The 27,518-nt window shown below is 56.1% G+C and overlaps 1 protein-coding gene across 1 annotated transcript; it reads left to right on the top strand.

Annotated features, from left to right (window-relative positions):
* Window positions 1-304: 304 nt before the first annotated feature.
* On the top strand, window positions 305-27,191 carry APBB3 (amyloid beta precursor protein binding family B member 3). The gene is made up of 14 exons (XM_065409981.1): window positions 305-416; window positions 880-975; window positions 11,104-11,294; window positions 11,525-11,601; window positions 13,491-13,551; window positions 14,176-14,322; window positions 14,758-14,885; window positions 15,342-15,347; window positions 15,428-15,542; window positions 19,887-19,974; window positions 22,149-22,232; window positions 23,561-23,676; window positions 24,604-24,789; window positions 26,958-27,191. The coding sequence occupies exons 1-14, from the start codon at window positions 305-307 to the stop codon at window positions 27,189-27,191; spliced, it is 1,641 nt and encodes a 546-aa protein (XP_065266053.1).
* Window positions 27,192-27,518: the final 327 nt, after the last annotated feature.

Genomic DNA, 27,518 nt, shown 5'->3' on the forward strand with positions numbered 1-27,518 from the left:
ACTATTTCACTAGGAGGGTGGTGAAGCACTGGAATGCGTTACCTAGGGAGGTGGTGGAGTCTCCTTCCTTGGAGGTTTTTAAGGCCCGGCTTGACAAAGCCCTGGCTGGGATGATTTAGTTGGGAATTGGATCCTGCTTTGAGCAGGGGGTTGGACTAGATGACCTCCTGAGGTCCCTTCCAACCCTGATATTCTATGATTCTATGTTTCTACCAGGGAAAGCTAGAGACAACAGCAGTTTGCCCACAATAATCCTTCCGCCTACAGCTTTGTGTGGGAAGCTACTCCCCACCCCCTCTCCCAAATGCCCTATGGCAGAGATGGGTGGCTGAATCTGGTCCCACTGGAGAAAGAAGCTGCTCTCAACATTGTCTCCATAGACCACTCGGGTTTCCTGGCCCTGCTGGGAAAGGGGCGTCAGGTCCCATTACAGATACTAGGGTGGTGGGTGTGGGAGCCAGTGGGACCCTTAGGATCCCCTTGGACCCGGATCTCTGCTGAACAGAGCTGGCCAGCTGCTCCCTTCCCGGAAGGCGGAGCCAGGGCTCCGCTGAGGGCCGGACAGCGCCCCAGCCCCTCCTGCCAGGCCTCTGCCTCCCCACTGCAGTGGCCCTGGATGGAAACTGCGCGGAGTGGCCGCCTTTGGCCAGCTCCCTGGCCACAGCCGCGGCCTGCCCCTGCACTTGAGCCCCCTCGGCCCGCACCCCACATTCCCCCCAGCCCCTCTCGCCTGGCTCCCCCCAAGACCCCGGGCCTCCGGCACGCCACGGACCCACTGCTCCTCCCCTCTGCCCCTCCCCGTGCACCTCCCCTCCAGCCCCCTCCCCCGGCCCCGCCTCCCCTGCCCAGCCCCTCCCCGCGCTCCAGCTCGCCCTGCAGCCGCCGCTCGCCGCGTCCAGTCCCCGGGCGCCCGGCTCGCCGAGGCCATGCTGGGCAAGGACTACATGCTGGCCATCATCCTGGTCAACTGCGACGGTGAGAGCCGGGGGGCCGTGCCCGGGCAGGGCGGGGGCCGGCCGGGCAAGGGGCCGTGCCCGGGGAAGGGAGGGGGCCGTGGCTGGGCAGAGAGAGAGCCGTGCCCCTGCGCTGTGCCGAGGAGGGGCAGAGCGCCAGCCCGTCACCCTGGGCCGGGCGCTGGCGGCGCGGGTCCCTGGCTCGCTGCAGACCTGTTGCTGGTCACCGGGTTGACACCTGCTGGGGTGACGGTCTGCAAAGGGCTCTCTGCACGGAGGAGCGAGCGGCCCATGGGCCCCCGGCTGCTTCTTGCCGTCCTGTGTTCTTCCCCCCATGCAGGGGCGCCTCTGCCTCCTCCCGGGTCCTTCCCGCAGGCTGGCTGGGTCAGTCCGGGCCATGCCTCGGGCAGCTCTCCATGGTGCTGAACGCGGACATTGGCTTGGCTTGGCCTCTCATTTGCCACTACAACAATCTCTTGCTCGTTAGCTGGGAGGGCTGCGCTGAAGAGTGGGAAACCTGGGCCCAGCCTTAGACCCGCAGCCCTGCCAGCACCAGGAACAGCAGCCCGGATAATCCCTTCCCCTCATTTTACTCAACTTTCCTGATGCGGAACATGTGTGGAGTAAAAGGCAAATCTGGGAGGGCTGAGTGGCTCCGGGGAGGGGAAAGCCAAGCTGCAGCTGTTCACTGCAAATGGAACAGGTTCCAAATCACCCCCGAGAGTGTGTGTGTGTGTGGGGGGGGGAACTGGCTGGGGGAGGATGGGAGTCAGGTGAAGGTCCTTTATCTCAGTCCATCCCCAGGTACCATCCCACCTGCTGGCTGATTGGCTGGCATGAAATGAGCTGAGTGTCTCAGTTCAAGTGTCCACATCACACCTGTTTTCCTTGTTGGAAGTGGAAGCAGAGAGGCCACTGGGCCCCAGACACTGGATCCTCTTCTTCCTATGTGTGCCACTGCCCGTGCTGTCGACAAGCAGAGGCCAATGGCCCCTGGCATGGCATCCTGGCACCTTTCTCCACCACCAGGTTCCTGGTGAAGTCAGGAATGTCCTGTAGCATTTATCCTCACTTTGTTTCTTTGGGAAGCGCACAGAGTCTGAGTGAGGCAAGGCATGAGAGCTCATGCTCCTTGCAGAGGAATCTCTCTGATGATTATGGGCACATCCACACCCCAGTTTACCTGCATCCCACCAGGGCTACTGGGCTGCCCTGAGCAAATCTAGGGCCCTTGCATATGCACTTGCTCTTTTGAAAAACAAGACCCACTTGTCCTGAGGCCCCTACTCTGGGATTTCCTGCAGCTGGGCAGCTTTGGCCATGCAGCGATGCTGTTACCACCTATTATTGGTAACAGCCCTGCTGAATCAGGAAAGTGCCTCTCTAAAAGGTTAGCATCGCTAAAGAATTCCAAATGACCCTAAGTTGTTTCCCCCTGGTGGCCATCTGGTGGCCTTCGTGAAATGAGTTTGGTGGGTTTCAGTCCATTTCCCGGCTAGCAGGTGTCCAAATCACCAAAACCATTGCCAGTCTCAGCCCTGTAGACCCCGCTCCTTTGCACTTGAGAGTCATGGCTGAGGCACGTTGGGCTGAGAAGGGGTGGGGGCAGTGCTCAGGTTGTGTCAGAATGCTCCAGAACACTGTTCTGGGAGATAGAACAGTGTTATAGTACTTCTGCCAGTCCCAGGCTGCCTGCTCCTTTCTCTCACTGGCTGCAGAGTGTCCTCTGAGAGGCAGGTGCTGGGCCCTGGTGGCAGGCTCTTGGAGAGGTGTCAGTGTAGAAAGAGTTGGGGACACTGCAGCCAGGACCAGGCAGGGGAGCGTGGGGGCCCAGAGCTACCAGGAGCCTAGGGCGGAGCTAGAGCTGGGCAATGTGGGGAGCTGGGTAGTGGGATTGCCTGGGCAGAAGAGCCCCCCACAGGGAGCTGGGCACAGGTAGGGGGGAGGTGGGCACAGGATGGGCTCCACAGGAAGTCATCCCCTGCTCCCCTGGGCATCCTCCAGCTCTCTCACTGCCCTTATCTTCCTCCCAGCTCCCTCCACTTCCCCTCTGCTCCCTGCTTGGCACTTATTTTCTAGGACTCCAGCACTGGGTGGAGGTGGGGGAAAACTGGCACTGCCGCTGCCTGGACTGCACCTGATCTGTGGCTACAGAGACGAATCACCCTCCAGGGAATGTCAGGGCATCTCTTGCCAGCCTGACAGCCACACCAAATGTGTGATGCTGTATAAGCAAATTTGGTTTGTATTAAAGATAATTTGTTGCTAAAGCAACCACTCCCACATCATTTCCCAAAGCATCCTGCCCAGCTGCTCCCTTTGCCCCACCAGAGATCAGGAAGATTTCAGCTGCTTCTTCCCAATATGCAGCCATTTAACACCTGAAGGAAAGTTATCTTCATCTCTCCCAGCCTCACATGCATCCTGGCCCCTGAGAACAGAGCAGTGGAGAGGAGAAGCTGGAGCTGGGGGAGGCTGTGCGGAGCTGTAGCCCGTTCTGACCAGATTAATCTCCATGCTGAAAGCCTGCCGCCCCTTGATTAAATTCCCAGAGTTGGCATGGGTTTGATAGCGGTTTAGTGTCTTTGGGATCAATGTTATTATCCTGCCATGTAATTCTGGGCTGAGATTTCTGTCGCAGAGTCATTGGCTGGAGGGTAGAATCAATGACAAGTATGGTGTATACCCACCAACACAGAAAGACCAGGGTCCCCTAATACAGAAAAGGGGGCAGCATCAGGGCATGGTAAATGTGCTAGTGCCATTGATGGAGAGCATCTCCCAGGGCCTGATCCTGTGGGATGCTGAGTGTCCCAAGTCACCCTGAAGTCCCAATGAGAGGTGAAAGCATGCCACATCCCCAGAATTGGGCCCCAACTGCAGAAGGTGAAGGCCTGTGCAGGGATGAAGATCCACAGTGCAGCTCAGCTGGCTAGGCTGCAGGGTGCCTCCTCTCCACTCGGTCTCAGGAGTCGGTGTGTCTGCACTCATTCCCAGTTCTGCCAGAGCCTGGTGCTGCGTGGGAGGCAGGAGGCTTGGGGCAGTTGGGAGGGGCTGTCTGAGATCAGGCTCCGGGCACAGTCTCTCTATGCATTGAATGAAAGACAGGAAAAGGCTTGTATTCAAAATATGTCTCTCGCGGAGCCAGTGTCAAGATTCCTGTCACGGGGGCCTCTACTCACAGGGGGCACCTCCTCCTGGGTGGTCGAGGCATTAGCTCTTCCAGCCTGAGGCCCTCTTCTTGTGGTTCCTCAGCCTGCTGTCTCACACTCTCGCGCTGTGGCCCTTCTCTTGCTCCTCGGGAGCTGCTGCGCCTCATCTTTGGGGCCTAGCCGTTTGACCAAGTAACAGTGCTCCTCCCCTTGCAGAGTACTGTCAACATCTTCCACACTGTCCCAAGCAGTGCTTAACCCCACTGCCCTCTGTGACTAGAGCAAATGGTTCTGGACAGTCTTCAAGTTCACAGCCTAGATTGTGCCACTCGCTCAGGGGAACTCAGGCCCGCTCCCTACACTGGGACCCTACTAGAGACCCTATCTCCAGCAGCAGAGCTCTGTACTAGCACAAACCTTCCTGCCTCTCCCCTGGAGTGCTTCCTACCTTGCCTATCCCAGCCTCGCGTTCTCCACCCTTCTAACCAAACCCCAATCTCCTGGGTTGCTAGACAACACAAACCCTTCCTCTTGGGTCCAAATCCCTTTCTCCCCCTTGTCTCAGGGAGAGTGACTGCCAGTGACTCCCTGCAGCCTCCTTTCTGCTCCCAGCTCCCTGGCTTTCTAGAAGCCCCGTCTGTTCCTGCACCGGTGAGCTTCCCTCAGTTGGGGCTTTCCCGTCAGCCTAAATGGCCCCCACTTTGCAGCCCCTCTGGCCCACGTTATCCCCTTCTGGGAAAGCATGGGGCTCACCCCATCCCCTCCTGGCCAGCTACCTCTGGGCACTGGGGTGCAGAACACGGACCCCCAGTCTGTCAGAAGTGAGGCCAGCTCCCTGGGGGTGGGGACCAAGCAGTGTGCACCCTCTGCAAACAACCCAACCAATGAGACCTCTGGGAGAACGTGGCTGAGAGTCCAGGGTGGGGAGGAACCTTGATGTGATGCTGTGGCCCAGGAAGCTGGTCTGACCACAGCTGCCTGGGGTCAGGGCAGCAGCTGGCCCTTTAGAGGGGGGCTTCTCTGCTGCATAAAGGTGTGTGGGTTGTGTCATTCCTGCTCGTTGGTAGTTGGCAAAGCCGCCCTGCCAGCGGGCTTGTTTCGTAAACTGCTGTTCCCACTTAGGAACCTGCCTTCTTGCTGAGATTCGCAGCAGGATGCTGACGTTGCAGTGGTGGCAGCTTTCCCCAGGTGTGTGTGTGGGGGGGGGGGCTGGCGAGTCCCGCACTGCTGAACCTTTGGGACGGCCCCACCCCTCAGCAAGGAGAGGGAGGCTCCCCGTCGCCTGGTATTTTAGACAAGCTGAGGGGCAAGGACACAAACTCGTTCGCCCTTCCCTTCTGCAGGGCACCTGGCGGGTCATTGCGCCTGACCTCCTGGGAGTAGCTCATCCAGGGAGCCAATTCGAGTGCTAGGCTAGGAGAGGCATGTGCAGTTGAGGGGGGCAAAGCCCAACGGGGTGTGGCTGTGCGGGAATGAAAAGGAAAATTTAGGCTGAGTCTCAGGGACCAATTTCCTGACAGTGCAGCAGGAGGGGCGGGGGTGGAGGGGCTGGGAGCCCCATTGCTTGAGCAGTTAGGATCAGACGGGATGTAACCATGCCTGGGGAATGCACCCTTGGGAGAGCTGCCCTGGCCCTAGTGGGGAACCTGCTCCTGTTCGGAGGATTAGGTTTCAGGTCAACAGGCCTTAATTTCAACTCCACACCAACAGTTTCCTCCCCCAGCTCCTCTTAGCGCTTGCTCGGCCAGGTACTGCAGATCTGGGGCCTGGCCCAATGCTCACTGACATCAGGGGAGCCGTGACTACAAAGGGCCATTAGTGCTTTTGCCTTTCCCTCCAGCCCCCTGATCATTTTGTGGCTCTTCTTGGTTCCCTCCAATTTGCCTCTGTCTTCCTGGCACAGCGGAGCTCGGCCTCAATGCCATATTCCCAGCACAGTGTTGCAAGTGCCGTGTTGAGAGAGGCATGGTGTCCTCTCTGCTTGGATAAGGCACAAACTTTCTCTGGTTCAGACCCCAATGGCCTTGTGTCTTCCTCATATGTTTCACCCCCTTCAGAGCAACGCCAGGTCCTCAACCCCTCCTGGGGATAGATAGATGCAGTGTAGCCCTTGGGCCCCTGGCAGGTTGTGGGCCATGCTTGGGCACCGTCTGGGCACTGTCCTGACCTCCTGAGCAAAGGGCTTTGGCAGTGACAGAGGCTGTGTGGCTGGCAGTGGATGTGATGGTTCCAGTGGTAGGAAGGAGCTGGGCCGCAGCTGGCTGCTTTGCTGCAGGCTCTATGCTGGGGCATTAATCTTTCCGTGTGGAGGGTGCAGGCGGCTTCTACCAGCAGCTGGCTGAGCCGGCCCGACTGATGACGGGACCTGATTAAGTAAAGTGTGGCTTGCAGCTGCCTGGGCGGGTTGTGCCGCCGGGGAGAGCAGAGGCACGGAGTATGCTAGAGCCTGGTGATGGATTATTCACCTTCTGTTCTGCCCATGTTGGGCGTCTCAACAAGATAATAATGCAGCAGGGGCATGCTGACCTTTGGCTATTTTTAGCTGTATTCCCGGGGACGGATACAGTTACAGATACTGCACCTTTGATTCCTGCAAGGAAGAGCCGGGCTGCAGGTTCTGATTCATGTCTATTCTGAGGAGGGGCAGGGACTGAGCTATTCTCCTGCTTCTGAAGTGGGGAAGGTGGCATTCTGGGCCTCCAAGATCCTCAATGATTTCCCTTTTACTTTCCTTCCTCCTCTTCCTCCCCACAAAGCATCAGCTGGTGTGGCGCACATTAGACCCCCTCACTCCTGCCCCTGCGGAGGCTGTGTGTAGCCACACCAGCATGACCGGTGAGCTCAACACATCTCAGAAGCAGAACAGCACTGGGCCTGGTCAGTAATTGGTGGGGGATTGAGAGAAAGGCAGAGGCAGGTGTTACGGGACATGGTGTTAGTGCTTAGCAGGGGCCAGTCTTCCCTCCGAGTCCCAGTGCCCCAGGGTGGCGCGAGGGGATGCCATGCAGCTGGGGCATGCGGTCCCTGTAGATTGTTTGCACTGTGTTTTGTGATCTGAAATGTAACGGCTGGAGATGAAAGGCTGTCTGTGACCTTCCCCTCTGGTGTTATCTGGACCGGTGGTCTGCTAGGTCACTCCAATCCTTGACTCTGGGAGCCAGCCTGACCCTACTGTGCTGTGAGAACTCCATTCCTGGGATGTTCATACACAGCTTCTGGCATGTAAGCTGCTCCCAGCTATACCTCTGCCCCGATATAACGCGACCCGATATAACACAAATTCGGATATAACGCGGTAAAGCAGCGCTCCGGGGGGGTGGGGCTGTGCTCTCCGGCGGATCAAAGCAAGTTCGATATAACGCGGTTTCACCTATAACGCAGTAAGATTTTTTGGCTCCTGAGGACAGCGTTATATCGGGGTAGAGGTGTACTTTCAAGCGAATGACACTAGCCAATATCTCTGGTCCCAGACACAACCCTAGGAACCTCCGTCTTGCAGTGTCTGGTTATGCCCACTGGATGCTGCAAGCTTATATGAGTTTGTCAATTTAACAAAGAAATTGATATGTGCCAGGCTTGTTATCCCAAGGGGAGCCTCTGCCATGCTTCAAACCAAATGCACTGCTTCAGGTAGAATAAACAAACAAACACATTTATTAACTATAAAGATAGATTTTAAGTGATCTTAACACTTTCAATGTCCTTACAAACTTAGATGCTTCTCACCACAGGCTGGCTGGTTGCTCTTCAGTCAGGCTCTCCTCTTTGATTAGCACTTCAGTCGTTTGGTGGTGGTGGTGTCTGTAGATATAGGTGGAAGAGAGGAAGAACATGGCAAATGTCTCTCCCTTTTATTATGTTCTTTCCTCCCCCTTGGCTTTGCCCCCCTCTTCAGAGTCAGGTGAGCATTACTTTCTCCAAGCAAGGTTGAGCAATTCCCCTGGTGTGGCCTCATGCAGATGAGTCATTGCATTGTAGCTCCCTTGCTGTGAGTTGCTTTCCCCCACCCTGAAGCGCATGAATACCAAGATGAGAGCTGCCCTGACAGTTGAGAAGTGAGTGGCGATAGCCAAGTGACTGATTCCTGGAAGGTTTTGCAGGTATCCACCAGTATAGTGGAACACTATACTCAAGGATAAGCGCAGATTTCTGACAACTTGGAGAAATTTGCTATTGAGACTGAGCTCCTTTACAAGAGCAGGAGAGCAGAGTTGCAGCGGAAGCTGTGGATGATGACGGTTAGCAGTCCTACTGCACCATCTGCTGACAGCAGCACCCAGGACACAACAGCAGCGGTGACCGTGAGCTTTGCTGAGCGGGCTCCATGCTTGCCATGGTATGGCGTCTGCACGGGAAAAAGGCGCGAAACAACTGTCTGACGTTGCTTTCCCGGAGGGAGGGGCGACTGACGACATGTACCCAAAACCACCCGCGACAATGTTTTTGCCCCATCAGGCATTGAGAGCTTAACCCAGAATTCCAATGGGCGGCGGAGACTGCGGGAACTGTGGGATAGCTACCCACAGTGCACCGCTCCGTAAGTTGATGCTAGCCATGGTCGTGAGGACGCACTCCGCCGACTTAATGCTCTTAGTGTGGACATACGGAATCAACTGTATAAACTCGATTTCTAAAAATCGACTTCTATAAAATCGACCTAATTTCGTAGTGTAGACATACCCTGACACTCACTGCCATGGAGCTTTTTTTGCTGTGCAGACATACCCCCAGGCTCCCTGCCAATTCCAGAGGGGTCAGTCCGGCCCTTTCTCCTTCTGGGGATAAGAAGTCCAGCACCGTGCACTTCCTTTGGACGAGAGCTCAGAACCCAGGGTTCTGTGTGCTGCAGAGCTAAAAGGTACTTCTCAAAAGAATGAGAATTTGCTGTTGTGTGCCGTTAGGTGCCGCCCTCCACCCCAGAGCTGGCTGCATTTCAGTGGGGCTGCGTGGATAGTGTGTGCAAAGTGCTTTGGGATGTAAGTTGCTGGAAGAATGTAGATGAAGACGAGCAGCTGTTACAGTGAGAGTTGGATGGAGCTCCCGAGGGAGGGGCTCCAAGCGCAGTTAGCATTTCAGAATGTGATCCTGCAAGTCCTCTGTGTTCAGAGCCACTAGGGACTTCGGTGCATGGGGCGCTTCAGCTCTGGGCCTCCCACCCAAGCTCACCCCTTTGCGACGTGAATTTTTCCATCTAAGTATGAACCAATGGATTTCATACAAGGAGGCTCATCAGGAGCGACCCTCCTGCCTCATGCTCTCCCCACTCTCTGGGAGCATGCCAGCTCCACCACAACCAGGGGGCTTCCCCCATCACAGCTGGATCAGGGCTCAGCCCTGGCTGAAATTCACCAGGACAAGACTGTAGATTCTAGACTGTAGAAAGAGGAAGTGAACTGGATTGGTGCCATGGAGCCAGGAAACAAAATTACCTCGACCCTCCCTGCATACTCAGCCGTGTGTGTGTGTGTGTGTGTGTGTGTGTGTGTGTGTGTATGTTTTGGATACACAGATGATGCACCCACAAGACATGCACATGAAAGCTTGTCTCTCTCACCCAGAAATTGGTCCAATAAAAGCTATTACCTCACCCTCCTTGTCTCTCTAATACCCTGGGACTGACACGGCTACACCAACACTGCATAAGACATGAACATAGCAGTTAATGTGACACCACATCTATATAAAGCAAACAAGGTGCAGCACCACTGAACTACCTCATGCCCTTGTCCCCCATTTCTCTTTCCACTCTGTTTTGTCAGCTTATGCCCCTACATAGACTGTCAGCTTTTCAGAGCAGGGACTGTGTCCTTTTGATTTGTTCACTTGGTGCCTTATTAATAATGCACAGCTGTTTGTCTTCTAGAGGCAGCACCCTTCCCTCTGAGTTCCTACTGAACTGGTACCTCGGACTGGCTCTAGGGGTGCTGTACTGCTGGAGGTGCTGCATTCCAGCATGGTGTCCTGGCTCAACGCGGGGGCTAGACTTGATGACCTCTCCAGGTCCTTTCCAGCCCTGCATTTCTGTGATCGAGGACAGGTCCTGATTGCTTGAGTCACAGTGATCCTGCAGCAGGAGCGCCTTACCCGGTCTGGCTCCATGCTAACTGCTGCTGCCTCAGTTCCTGGGGCCGATTGCTTGGCTGCATTCAGCGCCGCGGGAGAGGTGCTGGCCTGTCTCCCCAGCTGATGAGGGACTCACGGCCTTGTCAAGAGTCTCTTTCCAGGCACAGGTTTCAGAGTACCAGCCGTGTTAGTCTGTATCAGCAAAAAGAATGAGGAGTACTTGTGGCACCTTAGAGACTAACAAATTTATTTGAGCATAAGCTTTCGTGGACTAAAACCCACTTCATCGGATGCATGCAGTGGAAAATACACTGCATGCATCCAATGAAGTGGGTTTTAGCCCACAAAAGCTTATGTTCAAATAAATTTGTTAGTCTCTAAGGTGCCACAAGTACTCCTGTTCTTTTTCCAGACACAATTTTAGTCTCCAAATGTAAAACTTGGGCAGACATTAAACCCAACAGCAGTTCCTCCGCCCACCCAGGGCTTTTCCCCCTCTGCCTCTCTGTCCCTTCGGCTCCAGGGGCTACTGCAGGATCCCCTCTCCCTCCTCCAGCTGAGCTAAACCCCCTTTCTTATAGAACACACCTGACCCCTTCAAGCTGCGGCTGATAAAGTGAACAGGGCTGGCTGGCCCCAGGCCCCCTGGCCCTTAAAGAGCTGGAGTGTTTGCCTCGGTGTCCTGGCCAAATTCCAGTGTGAATAACTGCATTCTGGCAAGGTTCCCAGCTGAATGCGCTGTAATATCTTTACGGTCCTAAACCATCATGTAGGGTTGCTGGTAAACAAGTGCTGTGTCCCACCCCAGAGGTGGCTGCATTTCAGCCATGGGTAAAGGGACAGTGCAGTATCTGTAAAGTGCATTGGGATCCTTTAGGATGAAAGTTGCTCCACAAACCCTGACCCCAGCTGCCTGATGCTTTCTGTGTTCCTAGATAACCTGTGGAGTGACCAGAATCTGGAGACAGAGCCTGACCTTCCCCCAGGATGGAGGAAAATTCACGACTCCTCAGGGACCTACTACTGGCATGTGCCCACGGGCACCACACAGTGGCAACGGCCGTCGTGCACTTCTGGCCTGGGAGGGAGCCTGGCGGCTAGCGGAGAAGCTGCATTGCAGGAAACGGTACAGAATGCCAGGAGAAGGTCGGCTTTAGTCTTAGCACTGCCAGTTCCATGTGGGAGGAATGAGATTAGATCAATCACCTCCGGTCACCCTGGGAGGGGAGATGGCCAGGGCTAAGTAGGGCTGTGTCAACAGGGGGGCTTGCACTCACCAGGAACACTCATCTGCACACAAGCTCCATGTGCTTTCTGGTGGCCTTCTCACGAGTCTCTTCTCCTGTCTCTGCTCAGGATCTACCAGCAGCCGCAGTAAAGCTCGCGTCCGAGGAGAGACCCGTCCCCAGTCCAGTGGCATCGTTGCCCAGAAGGTAGGGCTCGCCGCACAGGTTACCTTGCCAAAGCATGCCTGGTTAGGACAAACCCCAGGGGAGAGAAGTCACTGGCACCTTGTCATGTTCGCCTCCCTGGGTTAATCCCTATTGCCAGGGCCAGCGCTTCCACTAGGCGACCCTAGGCGGTCGCCTAGGGCGGCAGGATTTCGGGGGCGGCAATTCAGTGGCAGGGGTCCTTCCGCTCTGCGTCTTCGGGGCGCTTCGGCAGCGGGTCCTTCACTCACTCCGGAACCCGCCGCCGAAGTGCCCCGAAGACGTGGAGCAGAAGGATCCCCGCCGCCGAATGCTCTGAGGAGGAGCGCTGCCACCTAGGGCAGCAAAAACCCTGGCACCGCTCCTGCCTGTTGCTAGGGTTTGACTTAGCCCAGCTTTCATCCCAAGTGCTGGGTCCCGCTTCTTCCCTGGGGAGACAATTCCACAGCCATGGGTGCCTCACAATCAGGAAGCCGTTTCCTGATAATCAAACTATATTTTCCTCTTAATTTCATCTCATTCCTCTTAGTTCCATGCTCAATCCTCCTCTAAGGAACCTCCTTCTCCCCGGGCTGCATGGTGTCAGCTATCTGTCCCCACATAGTCACTGCTGAGCCCCTGGCATGCAGGGAACCCCTTCCCCTCAGCCACTCCCTCCGGCCTCCTCAGCACTCATGAGTCTCCTCTCTAAACTTCCCAGTTTGTCCCTGGCTGTTTGGCCATGTGGCACCCAGGGATGAATTAAACCATCCTGACCTCCTGCCCCAGCTCTGAAGAGTGGGACTTGCCCTCCCTGCTCTGGGAGGCAATGCCTTTGCATGGGCAGCCCCCAAATCCACTGGCTTAACTTGCAGCCATGTGCCAGTAAATCTACACATGGAGAAACTCTCTTACTGTCAACATCTGGCTAGGCAGCTAACTAAGGGGAATCAAACCTCATGCTTCAGGGCCATGGCCAGCAGGTCAGGAGGGAACCCCTCTCCTCATCTGAGCAGCATTGCACATTGGGCCAGGTGCCTCGTGGGGTGTATCTTGCTGATCACTTCCTCAGAAGAGTCAGGTACCAGCCACTGCAGGCGGCAGGATGCTGTGCTAGGTGGGTTGGCATGGCTTGATCTGTTAGGGCAAATGCCGCATCCCTGCTTGGCACACTGGAGAATGCTGGGATTATACTTGCTTTTTCATGTGCCCTTCACAATGGTAAATGGGGGCATGTCATACTGTTTGGATCAGGAGCAGCCAACATCTTCCCAAGCCAGACAGTGTCTCAGGAGAGAGAGAACTCGTCCTGATCCCAGGGGTGGGGCTGGGCACAGAGCTTGGGGGAGGGAGAGAGGAGAGGGTTCACCCTGATCCCAGGGGCAGTGGGGCCAAGAGCTTGTGTTGTCTCTGCATTGGATCATGAAGTGGGGCCCGTGTCACAGCAGATGAGTGGATTCCGGAGACCAGGGTCGGGGTGCTGCGGGCACATGCTTACACCTCTTCTGGGAGAGCCCTGTTTGTTGGTGCTGCCCATGGGAGAAAAGGGCTGGTTCTCTTTGCTGTGGGATCATACGGACTGATGGGGAAATGGGAAGGAGGGGTCCTGTGACTAGACCGCCCAGGCTCCAACTCATGGCTCTTTGGTGGCCTGTGTGGAAGCAGCTGGTGGGCCTGGGTCCAGTTCCTAGTGGGGCAGGGTCTCTATCAAGAAACCCCACCCCAGTGAGCACCCACCAGGCCAGGCCAGGGCAAGTTAGCAATGCCTTCCAGCCCTAGGCAGGGTCAGACACGGTGCCCTCACTGCTCTGGGCAGAGGCAGAGGCAGAGGCCCTCAGCCTGCTGGGCTCCTGCTGCTGCTCCCTGCCATGCCCTGCTCATTGCCATGGCTAATGCCGTGCCTTCCTTTACAGGACCTTCATGCCCTGGCATGGGGAGGAGTTCCCTCCTGGCGCCACAGAGCCTGGCTCCAAGGTACTGTCACCGAGGGGCCATTTGGTGCAGGCTCTGGAAGGGAGTTAGTGTGTGGGAGGGGGCTCAGGGGCTGGGACAGGGGGTTGGGCTGATCTAGTGGAGGGGTTTGGGCCCTGGGGGCTGTTGGTGTGGCTGGGCTGCTCCTGTCCAGTGGCCATGGGCAGCCTCCTGAGGCGCATTTCAGTACCCAGCATGCTCTCATGACTCCCTTGCTGGCTGTGAGTGAGCCCTGGGAACAGACAGAGAGTGGGTGGAGCCCTGAATTCTCACCCATATGCTCTGCTGGCTTCTTAGAATCACAGGACTGGAGAGGGACTTCGAGAGGTCATCTAGTCCATTCCCCTACACCCAGCGGAACCTCCAGAGGCATAGGATGGTGCTGGTAGCTGGGCTAGCTGGGGCATTGGGCCCAGTTGATTGATGTTCAGAGTCCTGGGAGGCTGGCATTGCGGTGCCCCCAGAGGGTTGGCTTGGCAGAAGCTGTTTATACTGTATCGATTAGCCCTCTGCCCAGACTGGGTCGCTATATTGGCCTTGGCTCTGTCAGGCTCAATGAGGCTGAGGGGAGCTGGTGGGGGGTCTGGGCTGTTGCTGAGTGTGACCCCCATGTGTCTCCCCCTTCAGTGCTTCGTTGTGCGCTCCCTGGGCTGGGTGGAGATCCCAGAGGAGGACCTGGCCCCGGGCAAGAGCAGCATCGCGGTGAATAACTGCATCCAGCAGCTCTCGCAGAGCAAGTGTGAGGGTCGGGACCCCGCGGGTAGCTGGGGTGAGGTGAGTCCCTTTCCTGACATGGGGGTGCCACTGGGTGCCACGGGTGCCTGGGAGGAGCGCGGATCTGCTCACAAGAGTCAGGACGCTGGCCCCAGAGTCTTGGCTTCCATCAAGCCTGGCTAGTGACTCTCCATGGAGATCTCCTGCCATCTCAGTAGCAGCCGCAACTCTGCCCGATTCAGGGTCACTGGGCAGAGGGTGAGTCACTTCCCATGTGCCCCCAGCCTGCTCCTCCATCCTGATCCCAGACGCAGGCACTGCCCTCCCCAAACAATGCATCCTGGGGGTGCCCTCAAAGCTCCTGGTGGGGGAGAGGGTGTCCCATCCCCACCTGCCTCTGGCCACCCCTCTGGCATGGGTGGGAGGGGGAGCTGGGCAGCCTGGGGAGGGGAAGGGGAGGCCTGTGCGCTGAGCGCCCCTGCTCTCTCCTTGCAGGGCCAGAACATGGTGATGATTCTGAAGAAGGACACAATGAGCTTGCTGGACCCTCTGGATCATAGCCTGATCCACTGCCAGCCCATCATCAACATCCGTGTCTGGGGCGTGGGCTGCAACAATGGCAGGTGAGTGGCCGAGGGGTTGGGGGGCTGCTGGAGCTCACTCTGGCGGAGCCCTTGCCACCCTGGTACAGCAGGCGCACTCCCTGGCGTGTGGGCAGGACTGCCCCGTGTCCTGTAATCCAGCCTCCAGTGACATTTGAAACTGCTCTGTGATCCCTTAGGGTCTGGTGCCAGGACGTGGTGTCACCCCAGCAATGGGGCATCGCTGCACATAGCACAATGCCGGGCATTGCAGCCCAGGGCTGGCATGGCACCCTTGCATTGTACCTGCTGGGACACAGGGCATTGCTTGGTACTGCTGCTGGTTCTCTGCAGTGGGCCTTTCCTCCCCTCCCAGCAGGGAAGTGCTGGTGAGGGGTGCGTTGAGATGCACGTCCCGGCTCGCTGCTGCCACACAGGAATCAGTGCATTAACTGCTGTCTCCTTTCCTCTCTCCACACGCTGCCACGCTGGCTGCAGGGACAGGTAATGTAGCTCGGCTTCCATGGGCGGGGCCGACGCCCCACCCCCATCCTCCTGCTCACCCCACTCTCCTCTCCTTGCAGGGATTTTGCTTTCGTGGCCAGTGACAAGGACACATGCATGCTGAAGTGCCATGTCTTCCACTGCAACGTGCCTGCCAAAGCCATCGCCAAGGCCCTGCATGAGATGTGCTCCAAGGTGTGCTCCCAGGGACATGCTGCCCAGCATGCCTGGGCCTGTCCCAGCCTGGCTCCCTCAGCCCTGCTGAGCTGTTGGCAGGGAGTCCTGAGCCCACATGCCCCTTCACTCCTTTAGATCAGGCTTCTCCTGGGCTAGCAGCCAGGTTCCACTCCTGTTGGCAGGTGTCTCCGAACCGGACATGTTCCAGGCCTCTGGCTGTTGGGAGGCCTCCCAGAGCAGCATCCATGCTTGGGAACAGCATGAGGCAGGACCAACAGGAGTCGCTCCCTGATCCAACGGGGACCGTCCAGCCTGGCCCTGGGGAGTGGAGACCATGGCAAGGGCACTGATGAGCACTGTGGGTGAAGCACAGGGCTGGGAGTCAGTAAGATCTGAGTGCCAATTCCTGCTCTGCCACAGACTTGCTGTGTAGCCTCAGACAGGTCATTGCCCCCACTGTGTGCCTCAGTTTCCCCACCTGATCATAGAATCATAGAATATTAGGGTTGGAAGAGACCTCAGGAGGTGATCTAGTCCAATCCCCTGCTCAAAGCAGGACCAACACCAACTAAATCATCCCAGCCAGGGCTTTGTCAAGCCGGGCCTTAAAAACCTCTAAGGATGGAGATTCCACCACCTCCCTAGGTAACCCATTCCAGTGCTTCACCACCCTCCTAGTGAAATATTGTTTCCTAATATCTAACCTAGACCTCCCCCACTGCAACTTGTGACCATTGCTTCTTGTTCTGTCATCTGCCACCACTGAGAACATCCTCGTTCCATCCTCTTTGGTACCCCTCCCTTCAGGTAGTTGAAGGCTGCTATCAAATCCTCCCTCACTCTTCTCTTCTGCAGACTAAATAACCCCAGTTCCCTCAGCCTCTCCTCGTAAGTCATGTGCCCCAGCCCCATAATCATTTCCATTGCCCTCCTCTGGACTCTCTCCAATTTGTTCACATCCCTTCTGTATTGGGGTGAACAAAACTGGACACAATACTCCAGGTGTGGCCTCACCAGTGCCTAATAGAGGGGAATAATCACTTCCCTCGATCTGCTGGCAATGCTCCTACTAACACAGGCCAATATGCTGTTGGTCTTCTTGGCAACAAGGGCACATTGCTGACTCATATCCAGCTTCTCGTCCACTGTAATCCCCAGGTCCTTTTCTGCAGAGCTGTTGCTTAGCCAGTCGATCCCCAACCTGTAGCGGTGCATGGGATTCTTCCTTCCTAAGTGCAGGACTCTGCACTTGTCCTTGTTGAACCTCATCAGGTTTCTTTTGGCCCAATCCTCTAATTTGTCTAGGTCACTCTGGACCCTATCCCTACCCTCCAGTGTATCTACCTTTCCCCCCAGCTTAGTGTCATCTGCGAACTTGCTGAGGATGCAATCCATCCCATCATCCAGATCATTAATAAAGATGTTGAACAAAACCAGCCCCAGGACTGAACGCCGGGGCACTCTGCTTGAGACCAGCTGCCAACTAGACATTGAGCTGTTGATCACTACCAGTTGAACCCGACAATCTAGCCAGATTTCTATCCACCTTATAGTCCATTCATCCAATCCATACTTTTTTAACTTGCTGGCAAGAATACTGTGGGAGACTGTAGCAAAAGCTTTGCTAAAGTCAAGGTATATCACATCCACCACTTTCCCCATATCCACAGAGCCAGTTATCTTATCATAGAAGGCAATCAGGTTGGTTAGGCATGACTTGCCCTGGGTGAATCCATGTTGACTGTTCTTGATCACCTTCCTCTCCTCCAAGTGCTTCAAAATGGATTCCTTGAGGACCTGCTCCATGATTTTGCTGGGGACTGAAGTGAGGCTGTAGTTCCCAGGTTTTATTTCTTCCCTTTTTAAAATATGGGCACTATATTTGCCTTTTCCCAATCGTCCGGGACCTCCCCCGATCATCACGAATTTTCAAAGATAATGGCCATTGGCTCTGCAATCACATCAGCCAACTCCCTCAGCACCCTTGGATGCATTAGATCCGGACCCACGGACTTGTGCATGTCCAGCTTTTCTAAATAGTTCTTAACCTGTTCTTTCACCACTGAAGGCTGCTCACCTCCTCCCCATACTGTGCTGCCCAGTGCAGCAGTCTGGGAGCTGACCTTTTCTGTGAAGACCGAGGCAAAAAAACCATTGACTTCTTCAGCTTTTTCCACATCATTTGTCACTATGTTGCCTCCCCCATTCAGTAAGGGTCCCAAACTTAGTCTTTCCCTGACCTTCTTCTTGTTGCTAACATACCTGTAGAAACCCTTCTTGTTACGCTTCACATCCCTGCTAGCTGCAACTCCAGTTGTGCCTTGGCCTTCCTGATTACACCCCTGCATGCTCGAGCAATATTTTTATACTCCTCCCTAGTCATCTGTCCAAATTTCCACTTCTTGTAAGCTTCCTTTTTGAGTTTAAGCTCACCGAAGATTTCACTGTTAAGCCAAGCTGGTCAACTGCCATATTTGCTATTCTTTCTGCACATTGGGATGGTTAGTTCCTGTGCCCTCAATAAGGCTTCTTTAAAATACAGCCAGCTCTCCTGGACTCCTTTCCCCCTCATAAACAACAAGCAGTCTGGTAGCACCTTAAAGACTAACAGATTTATTTGGGCATAAGCTTTCGTGGGTAAAAAACCCACTTCTTCAGATGCATGGAGTGAAAATTACAGATGCAGGCATTATATAGTGACATATGAAGAAACAGGAGTTACCTCACAAGTGGAGAACCAGTGTTGACAGGGCCAATTCGATCAGGGTGGATGTAGTCCACTCCCAATAATAAATGAGGAGGTATCAATTCCAGGAGAAGCAAAGCTGCTTTTGTAATGAGCCAGCCACTCCCAGTCCCTATTCAAGCCTAAATTAATGGTGTTAAATTTGCAAATGAATTTTAGTTCTGCTATTTCCCCCTCATATTAGCCTCCCAGGGGATCCCGCCCATCAGTTCCCTAAGGGAGTCTAAGTCTGCTTTTCTGAAGTCCAGGGTCCGTATTTTGCTACTCTCCTTTCTTCCTTTTGTCAGGATTCTGAACTCAACCATCTCATGGTCCCTGCTGCCTAGGTTGCCACCCACTTCTACTTCTCTTACCAATTCTTCCCTGTTTGTAAGCAGCAGGTCAAGAGGAGCACGGCTCCTAGTCGGTTCCTCCAGCACTTGTACCAGGAAGTTGTCTCCAACACTCTTCAAAAACTTCCTGGATTGTCTGTGCATTGCTGTATTGCTCTCCCAGCAGATGTCAGGGTGATTGAAGTCCCCCATTAGAACCAGGGCCTGTGATCTGGAAACTTCAGTTAGTTGTCCGAAGAAAGCCTCGTCTACCTCATCCTTCTGATCCGGTGGTCTATAGCACATGCCCACCACGACATTATCCTTGTTGCTCTCACCTCTAAACTTAACCCAAAGATTCTCAACAGGATTTTCTCCAGTTTCATACTGGAGCTCTGAGCAATCATACCGCTCTCTTACATACAATGCAACTCCTCCACCTTTCCTCCCGTACCTGTCCTTCCTGAACAGTTTATACCCAGTTTATACCCGTCCATGACAGTGTTCCAGTCATGTGAACTGCCACACCACGTTTCTGTTATTCCAATCACATCATAGTTCCTTGATTGTGTCAGGACTTCCAATCCTTCCTGCTTGTTTCCCAGGCTTGCATTCGTGTACATGCACCTAAGATAACTAGCCGACTGCCCTACTTTCTCAGTATGAATCAGGAGGCTTCCTGTCTTGTTTCCTCCTCCTTGTGTTTCCTCCCGATATCCCACTTCCCCACTTACCTTTGGGCTTAGGTCACCATCCCCTGGCGAACCTAGTTTAAAGCCCTCCTCACTAGGTTAGCAAGCCTGCCTGCGAAGATGCTCTTCCCTCTCTTGGTTAGGTGGGTCCCATCTCTTCCTAGCAATCCTTCTTCCTGGAACAACATTCCATGGTTGAAGAATCCAAAGCCCTCTCTCCGACACCATCTGCGTAACCACGCATTCACCTCCACAATTCGATGGTCCCTACCTGATGGTACAGCTCTCCCTCCCTGAGCTCTACAAGTGCTAATGAGAGTAATAGCTAGCTCCTATATAGCGTGTCTCAAAGGGAAGATGGGGAAACCAAGTCACAGAGACTTGCTCAAGGTCACCAGCAGATCTAGGACTAACATCCAGGTCTCCTGAGTCCCAGGCTAGGGCTCTAGCCACCAGGCCATAGACAGCCACACTCATTTTCCCTGGTACTATCCTGCTACCCAGCAGGGGTGTTTTTACCTGACCACCCAGGGCCTGAGCCCCACCAGCCAGGATCTGAGAGCAGAGGCCTGTGGGAAGTCTCTGTGTGATGGTGTTTCTCTGTGCTGTGCAGATTATGGCCGAGCGGGCAGTGGTCAGCAACAGCCTCACTCGATCCATCACGCTGCAGCCCATCTCGCCGGACAACTTACCGCTGCAAGGTACTCCAGGGCGTTCCTTTCACCCCTCTGCTGCCTGCACATGCCTCCCATGCCACCTGGGGGCACGAGTGACAGGCGAGACCCCATCACCTGCACTCTGCCCACTGATCATTTCCCCCATGCCTACTGCCAGCATCGCCACCCCCTGCGGACTCTGCACAACTCCCATTTTGAAACCTCCGCTAAAGACTTTGCCCGCAAATGGTCCTTCCTTTCCCCTAACGCAAGCATCTGCATGAGTAACAGGGTCAAGATCTGATACTTCCTGGCCCACCAACGGGCGGCGAGTTCTATGGGCCCATGGTGCCTGGCTCCAGCACTGGTCTCTCCCTCATCCCCGCCTTCCATCCCTGGGCACCCCCCCCCCAGCATCCTCCCGGGCCATTTAAAACAGCCCGGGGCCCCCACTCACCACCAGCAGCGCAGCGGAGCTGAGCGGCTTCCTGCCTGCTCACTCCACGTGGCTGCCGGCCCCTCCCTGCGGCCCCTGGGCAGGATGGGTCAGTGTGCCACCCCAAGCGCCCCTGCGGCCAATGGGAAGCTGCAGGGGCAGTGCCTGGGGGTAGCAGTGCACAGAGACCCCCAGCCTGCCCTGCCTAGGAGCCCCAGGTAAGCGCTGCACCCCCCCACCTCCTCCCAGAGTCTGCACCCCCACCCCTTTCCCTCACCCCCCTCCTGCCCCCAAACTCCCAGAGCCTGCACCCCCTCCCTCCGCACCCCCTCCCATCCCCAAACTCCCTCCCAGAGCCTGAACCCCCACCCCAGAGCCTGCACCCAAACTCCGTCCCAGAACCTGCTCCCCTCACCCCCTCCTGCACCCCCAGCCCCTGCCCCAGCTTGCACCCAGCACTCAAACTCTGTCTCAGAGCCTGCACCCCCACCCCCTTCCCACACACCCCCTCCTGCCCCCAAACTCCCTCCCAGAGACTGCACCCCCACCCCAGAGTCTGCACCCAAACTCTGTCCCAGAGCCTGCACCCCTCACCCCCTCCTGCACACCCACCCCCTGCCCTAGCCTGGAGCCTGTACCCAGCACCCAAACTCCCTCCCAGAGCCTATACCCCAGCCCTCCGCACTCCCTCCAAGAGCCTGCACCCAAACTCCCTCCCAGAGCCTGCACCCCTCACCCCCTCCTGCACCCCCACCCCTTGCCCCAGCCCAGAGCCTACACCCAAACTCCATCCCAGAGCCTGCATCCCTCACCCCCTCCTGCACTCTCACCCCGTGCCCCAGCCCGGAGCCTGCACTCAGCACCCAAACTCCATCCCAGAACCTGCACCCCAGACCCCCTCCCCCACCCAAACTCCCTCCCAGAGCCCAACCTCTCACCCCCTCCTGCACTCCAATCCCCTGCCTCAGCCCAGGGCCTGCACCCCAGACCTCCTCCCCCAACCCAAACTCCCTCCCAGAGCCTTAGGCAGGTGGGGGGCAGAGTTTGGGGGGGTGGGTTCTGGGTGTTCTGGGCACCACCAAAATTTCTACAAACCTGCTGCCCCTGCCACCAAGGATAGAAACCCTCACCTTGTCCCATGGGACAGCTGGGAACTCCCTGCCCATGGGTACAGGGTGCTCCTTTCTAGCCCTGAAAGGGGCTGAGATATCAGCTCTCAAACTGATGTCCCCCCCCGATTTATAGATAGGAGCTTTGGGCTGTATGCCAGAGGATGGGGCTCGCTCTTTCTCTCCCACCAAGGCCTGCCCCATTGTACCCATGGCAGCCTGTTTTCATAAGCGGGGTGGTGGGGGAGACCTAGCACAACACAACCTTTCCTTGAAAGAAAGGCCTAAGGTGTGCCCTGGGCTGTGCTCAGAGCCTGTGGGGCTGGGCTCAAGGCAGGGGAGCTCCTAGAACGTCTTCAAGAGAAGGAAACAACCCCACATGCACAGAACCAATCCCAGGGTGGTGGAGGGCTGTACCCCAGCAGAATGGATCGCCTCCTGCTCTCTCTGTCCTGTAAGCCCCGAAGCCAAGCGACTGGTGCTAGGTGGGGAAATCTATGTCACCTGTGCCTAAGACACCAACAGGCATCCTGTAAGCAGGGCAGCCCTCAGGTTGGCCTTTGCCTGGGGGGTAATACAATGAAGCTCCCACCCCTTGGTAAAGAGGTGGGCTTTGTTCAAGGTGGTGAGGAGCTGGAGGAGAACTTGCTCTGGCTTGCTCTTGTCTCTGGCAGTTGATGTTCTGGACGCCATGAGGCAGTCTATCCAGAAGTATGAAGCCCTGTATATTGGCAGCTTACCGGTGCCCAAAGCCATGGGTGAGTAGCCCTGGGGGGAAGCTCTTGCTACAGTCCCTATGCTGTTACATCATATGGGCCGCTGTGTACTGAAAGAGAACCCGGGGGGGGGATGCTGCACCAACTGAACCGTGTCGGTGGCCGAATGGCCACTGGCCTCAATGGGAGCAGAGTTAAGCCAGCACTGAGAGCTCCTGAAAAGCCCAGCCAGGCTGGGGGGTGGGGTGCGAGCTCTGGGAGGGAGTTAGGGTGCAGGAGGGGGTTCTGACCTGGGGCAGGAGGTTGGGGTGCAGGAGGCGGTGCAGGCTCTGGGAGACAGTTAGGGTGTGGGAGGGGGCTCAGGGCTGGGGGTTGGGGTGTGGGGTGCGGGCTCCGGGAGGGAGTTAGGGTGCAGAAGGGGGTTCTAACCTGGGGCAGGAGGTTGGGGTGCAGGAGGGGATTTAAGGTGCTGGCTCCAGCTGGGCGGCGCTTACCTCAGGCGGCTCCCAGAAGTGGCCAGCATGTCCCTCCTCTGGCTCTTAGGCGGAGAGGCCAGGGGGCTCTGTGTGCTGCCCCCGTGCTTAGAAGCTGGACATGCCGGCCACTTCCGGGAGCTGTGTGGAGCCAGAGCAGGCAGGGAGCCTGCCTTAGCCCCACTGTGCCGCTGACCAGATTTTTAACAGCCTGATCAGCGGTGCTGACCAGAGCCACCAGGGTCCCTTTTTGACCGGGCGTTCTGGTCAAAAAACGGATGCCTGGCAACCCTGGAGGGCTTTTTCTTGGGGGGGCGGGGAGAACACTGAGGCCTGGCTGTGCTGTTGGCCACCCTGGTGTTGGGACACTGAGGCCTAGCTGTGCTGTGGGCTGGCCTGGGGTGTGGCACCAAAGAATCCATGTTGTGAAGCACTGAGGGCTGGTCTGGAGCACTGCTGCTGCCTATATGCCTTGTTGTGTTGCTTCCTGCCCCTGGTCCCCAGGGAGTCTCCCCACTCAGTGTCTCCACTGGCTTCTGCACCAGTGACACTGCCCTGTAACCATGGAACTTGCAATCTCTGCAGGATTCGCTGGCATCTCCTGCCAGTCTCTAGCAGGTGCTGCCCATGCCTCATCCTAGCTGAAGGGGCTGCTTGTGCACCCCCTCCCTTCATCCCTCTGGCTGGATGAAGCTGCCTGTAGCCCCCTATCTCTCCCCACCCCACTGGACACCGGCAGCGCAGAGCACTCCCACCCTTGCATTTCCCTCTGGGCAGCATAGCCCTGCTGAGTCCTGTAGGCTGATGGCTTCAGAGGAGCCTGATGGGTGAGTGGTAACTGGCCTCATTGTGCCAGGAGCGGAGGGCGTGGTCCATCCCCTCTGCTCATCTCCCCAGGGATGGACATACTGAACGAGGCCATTGAGACCCTGATGAGCAGCCAAGGCCGTGAGCAGTGGACCCCCTCCCTTGTCAGCGTGTCAGACTCGGTGATGATGGTGCACCAGGCAGAGGTAACATTCCACATGCTTGGCCTTCTGGGGGCTCTACCACAGGGCACACTACCCCTCTCCTGCTGCTGAAGTGTGCCCACTGAGTGGCTGCCTCTGGAATACAGGGGGTTCACTCGTTGAAGCTCCCATGCATCCAGTGGAACGGGCTCTAGGGTGGGTTTGGGGATTTCTTACTGCAGCCCCCACTGCCCTGGAGCCCACCCAGTTACACTTCTCTGGCAAATGCAACCAGAGAACAGGTCCTACTGACCTTGTAGCCAATGCCCTCTCACCTGCCCTCGGCCTGTGGTTCCAAGCCACTCGCTCGTTAATGTTGCTAGGCAATGCCAGCAGTGCTCAGGGCTGGCTGAAAGGAGTTCAGCGCTGCCAGCTCGTGGGCTCTGAGGTTTGTCTGGTACTCCACATAGCTGCCATCAATTGTCCTGAAGGGACAGTGAGCACAGGCCTTGGGCAACGAGAGGAGCTCAATGCTGCTGGGGCCCACTCAGCAGCAGGCACAGTGAGGTGCTGGGAGGAGTGTTGCCAACTTGAGCAGTAAATAGGTTAGCTGGGCTGGACTCCTGCTGGAGGTTGCAAGGACGCATAGGGTGTAGGCACCAGGAGGAAGAGGAATGACGTAGGAGGCTCTGAGAGAAAATAAGGTGAAATGACGCCAAGGGAACGTTAGCTGATGGTTGGAGAAGGCTCATTATCCATCAGGCCATGGAGTCGCTTCCCCGTGTACAAGCTGGAAGCTCCATTGCTTGGGAGCCCTGGGGACAGTAGGGGACAAAGTTGTAGGCCCAGGGGGTGGCCTAGTTGGGACATGCTGGGTCTTTTCTACTATGGTTCTTTAGATCCCTCTCAAGTACATTGAGGTAACCCTGAGGCAGGATCGTTTCCTCTCTGCCTGAGTCTAGTGACTGCTCTCGTGTGTGTTCCTTTGAGGCTGGTGAGGAAGACGCCCACATCTTTGAGTGCCAGGTCCGCTACGTGACCTTCATCGGTGTTGGGAAGAACGCTCACACGTTTGCTCTCATCGTAGACATGGGGCAGCAGCATTTCCAGTGCACGGCCTTCTGGTGTGAGCCGGATGCCGGCACCATCTCAGAGGCTGTGCAGGCTGCATGCATGGTGAGTGTGCTCCACCCCGCCCCCAGGGAAACTCTCTGCGGTGAAAGGTGCTGGACTGAGAGCCCTAGAGACCGACGCCTTCCATCTAGCCCCAGAGAGGGGCTGCCTGGGCAGCTCTCCCTCAGCCCTGCCCTGTAGGGGGGTCCATGATCCAGTCAGTCCTTGCTCTCTACTGAGACCTATAGACTGGGACAGCTCTGAACCCACCTGGTCTTTGGGCTGTTTCACCTCTGAACCATCCCCATGAGGGGCTCTGTCTCACCTTGGCAGGGGGGGTGGGCTCTGGGCTAACAAGGCCCCTGGGTCTCTAGAGGTGCGGGTATCACTGACAGACTGTAGCTCTTAACAAGTACGTGGTGCTTTCAAAAAGCTGCACAGCGTGTGGGCCCTGCCAGTACATGTCTGCAGCAGGGTCCAGGCAGGGTGGGAGACACGCTGCTGTCTTCCCTCACATGGGGCCATGTCCTCTGGAGACAAACCTGGTTCCCTGTCAGGGAACTCACCTTGGTGTTTGGAGGGGGTCGACTCGCTCAGCTGCCCCCTCAGACCCTGAGGCCGGGGAGACACCTGGATGCTTCGGGGCCAAACAACATGCCCAGCCCCCTCCCAGCCAGGCTTTGGCCACCCAAGGGAGCACCCACAGTCCCTGTAGAAAACAGTATTTAGAGGTCGGGGTGGTGCATAGTCTGGGGGGTTAGTGTGGGGACAGATGGAGGTGGGGCAGAGTCTGGAGGGGTTAGTGTGGGGGTAGATGGGGGAAGGGTTTTCACTTTTCACATCTGACACAGATGTCTGGGGAAAAAAAGATCTGTTAGCATTGGAAAAAGTATAGAGAAGGGCAACAAAAATGACGAGGGGTATGGAACAGCTTCCATATGAGGAGAGATTAAAAAGAGTGGGCCTGTTCAACTTGGATAAGAGATGATTAATGGAAGATATGACAGAGGTCTATAGAATCATGAATGGTGTGGAGACAGTGACTAGGAAACTGTTATTTACCCCTTCATATAACACAAGAACTAGGGGTTAGCCAATGAAATTAATAGGCAGCAGGTTTAAAACAAACAAAAGGAAATACTTCTTCACACAATGCACAATCAACCTGTGGAACTCATTGCCAGGAGATGTTGTGAAGGCCAAAATTATAACTGGCTTCAAAAAACAATTAGATAAGTTCCTGGAGAATAGGTCCATCAATGGCTATTAGCCAAGACAATCAGGGAGGCAACTCCATGCTTGGGGTGACCCTAAACCTCCAACTGCCAGAAGCTGGGACTGGATGACAGGGGATGGATCACTGAATAATTGCCGTGGTCTGTTGATCCCCTCTGGAGCACCTGGCATTGGCCTCTGTCAGAAAACAGGATATTGGGCCAGATGGCCCATTGGTCTGACCCAGTATGGCTGTTCTTATGTAAACTCCACCCCCCAACGGATTCATTCCATACCCTGACACCTGTCTCAAAGCACCCCTGGAACTCGCTGCCTTTCCTTGGGTTCCCACTGCCTCGGTGTTTCCTGTGTCCACTCTACATCAGTGTCCTGGGGAGTACAAGGAGAGGGGCTGCTCCTAGGGAAAACCCTTTTAAGCTGAGGCGCTCTGGACATCTAGAGAGAAGGTGCCATCAGCATCTCACAAACCACTCTCCACAAGCACCTATAGGAAATGGGCTAAAGACAGGGCAGATTTGGGTGACTTGGAGCTGGGGGGAGCAGGGTGGGAGAGGACTCTGGGGGGAGTGGGGTTTAGTGGTCAGAGTAGGGGGAACTGAAGATGCCCTTTTGCTGGTATCGTCCGGCTGGAGAGTCTGCTGAGAAGTATGATGCACACATGAAATGCAGAGCCAATTTGTACGCATGGGAAGGGGGCGGTTCCAGTGGTTAGAGGAAGGGACAGAGACAGGGTTCCTTGGTTCCATTCCCAGCTCTAGGAGAGAGTGGAGTCTAGCAATTAGATGAAGGGGCAGACTGAATCAGAACTCTTGGGTTCTATCTTTAGCTCTGCCAGCTGCCTTTGAACAACTACCTAATCGCTCTGTGACTCAGTTTACACACAGTGCAGGGATGATGACGACCCTTCTCTGCTTGCTGGGTTCTTGTTGAGGCAGAGCGCTCTTTGTGGTCCGGTCTCTGTGACACTCTGACCCGCTGCTCCCATTCCGTCACAGGTTCAGTACCAGAAGTGTCTGGTGGCCTCCACCTCGCGGCTGAGGCCGAAGGGCAGCTCACGCTCGGTGCTTAAGATGAAGAGAACGGCATCTGTGGACTCCCCAGGGTGCCCGTTCCCTTCCACGGGCCACTCCCTGCAGAAAAACGGCAGCGGCGCCAGCACTCGGAAGCGGGGGGTTTTCTCGTTCTTGGAAGCGTTCCGGCAGAAGCATTCCATGCTGCACACCCCATAGGGCGCAGCTGGGGGGGGGGGGGGGGGGAGGGGGGGGCAAGGCAGCAGGCTCCTTGGCTGGCTTGTGTAAATAGAGTAACCAGATCTGTTGGCTCTCCCTGCAGCTAAGGCCCGACAGACCCAAAGAGCGAGTCCATTCCCCACAGGGAAAGCCCCGGCTGGCCACAGAGGCAAGGCCAGAACCCAATAGTCCTTTGCTTTGCAGATAACCTCCTGGGGAGGGAGGTGGGTGTGGGGGGCTTTGGGGAGTAGCAATGACCCAGCACATGTATGGTTCCAAGCAGGGAATGTTTCTTAATATCCGGAGCAGCCAGCAGCGAACATGACA

Source organism: Emys orbicularis, chromosome 8, assembly GCF_028017835.1.
Source record: "Emys orbicularis isolate rEmyOrb1 chromosome 8, rEmyOrb1.hap1, whole genome shotgun sequence".
Lineage (NCBI taxonomy): Eukaryota > Metazoa > Chordata > Testudines > Emydidae > Emys > Emys orbicularis.

Coding starts and splice junctions, on each gene's coding strand:
- APBB3 (XM_065409981.1), top strand. CDS start 305: ATGCCCTATGGCAGAGATGGGTGGCTGAATCTGGTCCCACTGGAGAAA. Junction 19,975..22,148: donor GGACAACTTACCGCTGCAAG/GTACTCCAGGGC, acceptor TGTCTCTGGCAG/TTGATGTTCTGGACGCCATG. Junction 24,790..26,957: donor CTGTGCAGGCTGCATGCATG/GTGAGTGTGCTC, acceptor ATTCCGTCACAG/GTTCAGTACCAGAAGTGTCT.